Source organism: Heterocephalus glaber, unplaced genomic scaffold (assembly GCF_053883595.1).
Source record: "Heterocephalus glaber isolate CG9 unplaced genomic scaffold, H.glaber_assembly_v1.0 deba00001831, whole genome shotgun sequence".
Classification (NCBI taxonomy): domain Eukaryota; kingdom Metazoa; phylum Chordata; class Mammalia; order Rodentia; family Bathyergidae; genus Heterocephalus; species Heterocephalus glaber.
In genome coordinates this window covers 1,620,828-1,622,720 of record NW_028258491.1, presented here as the reverse complement: position 1 = coordinate 1,622,720, position 1,893 = coordinate 1,620,828, and the positions used below count along the sequence as shown (strand labels likewise).

Below are 1,893 nucleotides of genomic sequence, written 5' to 3'. Positions count from 1 at the left end.
GGTGGATGGAATGAGCCATAACATTTCAGTTAATTAATGAGGGTTATAAAGAAAAGGTGGCACACCCAGGATCTGAATGTCAGAATGTTTGTTTTGAAAGTGGTAGCTCCTAACTAATCTGCTTTTATTCACTGTGCTATCAACATAAGTAATTATTGGAAAAATAGAGTTGTTTTATTATAAAATTTTCTAAAGATAGAGTTAGGAAAGGCATTGTATGATATTAAAAGGATAATAAAAAGTTTTTTAAATGACAATCAAATTTTCTTATTTTGTACATTAGCAGCTCTTAACATTACAGGAAATTCCATAATAAACTTGACACAGACTTCATTATTTCCACTTAAAAATGAATTTATAAAATAAGGCTCATTAAAATGTCAATGATGTGTTAAATAAAACTTAAGTATAACAGCTTTAGCAAAAAAGAAGAGAGTGATTAAATTGGTTCAAAAGAGATACCAATTTCTAAAGAAAAAGAGAAAAGACAAGTATACATATTTAGCATCACTGTTATTATAATCCCTCTCTCTTTTGCATAATTCTAACAACAGCATTCTTCACCTCTGTGTTTCTGAGACTGTAAATGAGAGGGTTCAGCATGGGGATCACAATGGTGTAAAACACAGAAGCTACCTGATCCCTTCCCAAGGAGTAGGATGACTTTGGTTTTAAATGAGTAGAGATTAGAGTGCCATAAAAAATGGTGACTCCCAGGACATGGGAGGCACAGGTGGAGAAGGCTTTTTTCTTTCCAGCAGTGGAATTAATTTTCAGGATAGTGAAAAGAATGCACACATAAGATCCAGATATGGTGAGGAGGGACAGCACTAAATTGGACCCACCACAAATGAATATAATGAGTTCAACCTCAAATGTGTCACTGCAAGATAGGGCTAAAATTGGGGATGTGTCACAGAAAAAGTGCTGGATGACATTGTACTTGCAGAAGTGCAGTCGGTTCATGAAAATTGCATTGACAGTGGAATCCACAAAGCCAATAACATAGGAGGCAGTGAGCAGAATATGGCACAGTCCTGTGGACATAATGACTGGATAGTGCAGGGGGCTGCAGATAGCTACATAGCGATCATAGGCCATTGAGGAGAGAAGGAAACATTCAGCAGCACCAAAGACTATAAAAAAGTACATCTGGGTGAAGCAGCCCAGGGAGGAGATGCTCTTGGTGGAAGTCAGTAAGTTGTGTAAGGTTTTAGGGGTGATGACACTTGAGTAGCTGAGGTCAAGAAATGACAGCTGAGTGAGAAAGAAGTACATAGGGGTGTGAAGCTGCGGATCCAGGTGAATGATCAGTATCATGCCCATATTCCCCAGCACCGTGATCAGGTAAATCAGGAGAAAGAGCATGGAGAGGACCAGCTGTGTCTCTGCAGAGTCTGTCAGCCCCATGAGGATGAAGCCATGCACATTGGTGGAGTTCCTTCTACACATAGTGTTCCTTTGCTATTAACTGGTAAATAATTACAGTTAATACTTAGCCTAAGATATTCTTAGTGTAAAATGAATTTTCAAGCATTGGGATTTTTTTAATGATAGGCTGCTTCTCCAAATTTCTCCCACTCAGACCTCAAATATCCAACACTCCTGACCTCAGCTCAGAAGAGCAGACAAAGAAGGGATGTTGTGTCAGAAAATTATCAGATCCCTTTGAAATTCATGTGCAGATTGAGGCATCAGGAAGCCAAGGTCTGGATTAATTTAGAAAAGAGAGAAATTGACATGTGAGTGACCTGGATATAAAACCCCTGGGAGCCCTGGCATGGGGAGGTACAGATTTGAGGCATAACAGGGCCCATTACATACTTTAGAGCTAACTATTCAGAAATACTTTTCATTCAAGAAAAATAAACATTCTCGCACTTTTGCGATGGT

At 38.7% G+C, this 1,893-nt stretch overlaps 1 protein-coding gene across 1 annotated transcript; it reads right to left on the bottom strand.

Moving 5' to 3' along the window:
• Positions 1-516: 516 nt before the first annotated feature.
• Positions 517-1,452, bottom strand: LOC106008655 (olfactory receptor 8H1-like). Its single transcript, XM_013069378.2, has one exon. It carries the CDS (start codon positions 1,450-1,452, stop codon positions 517-519), a length of 936 nt encoding a protein of 311 aa, XP_012924832.2.
• Between the last annotated feature and the right edge of the window lie 441 nt (positions 1,453-1,893).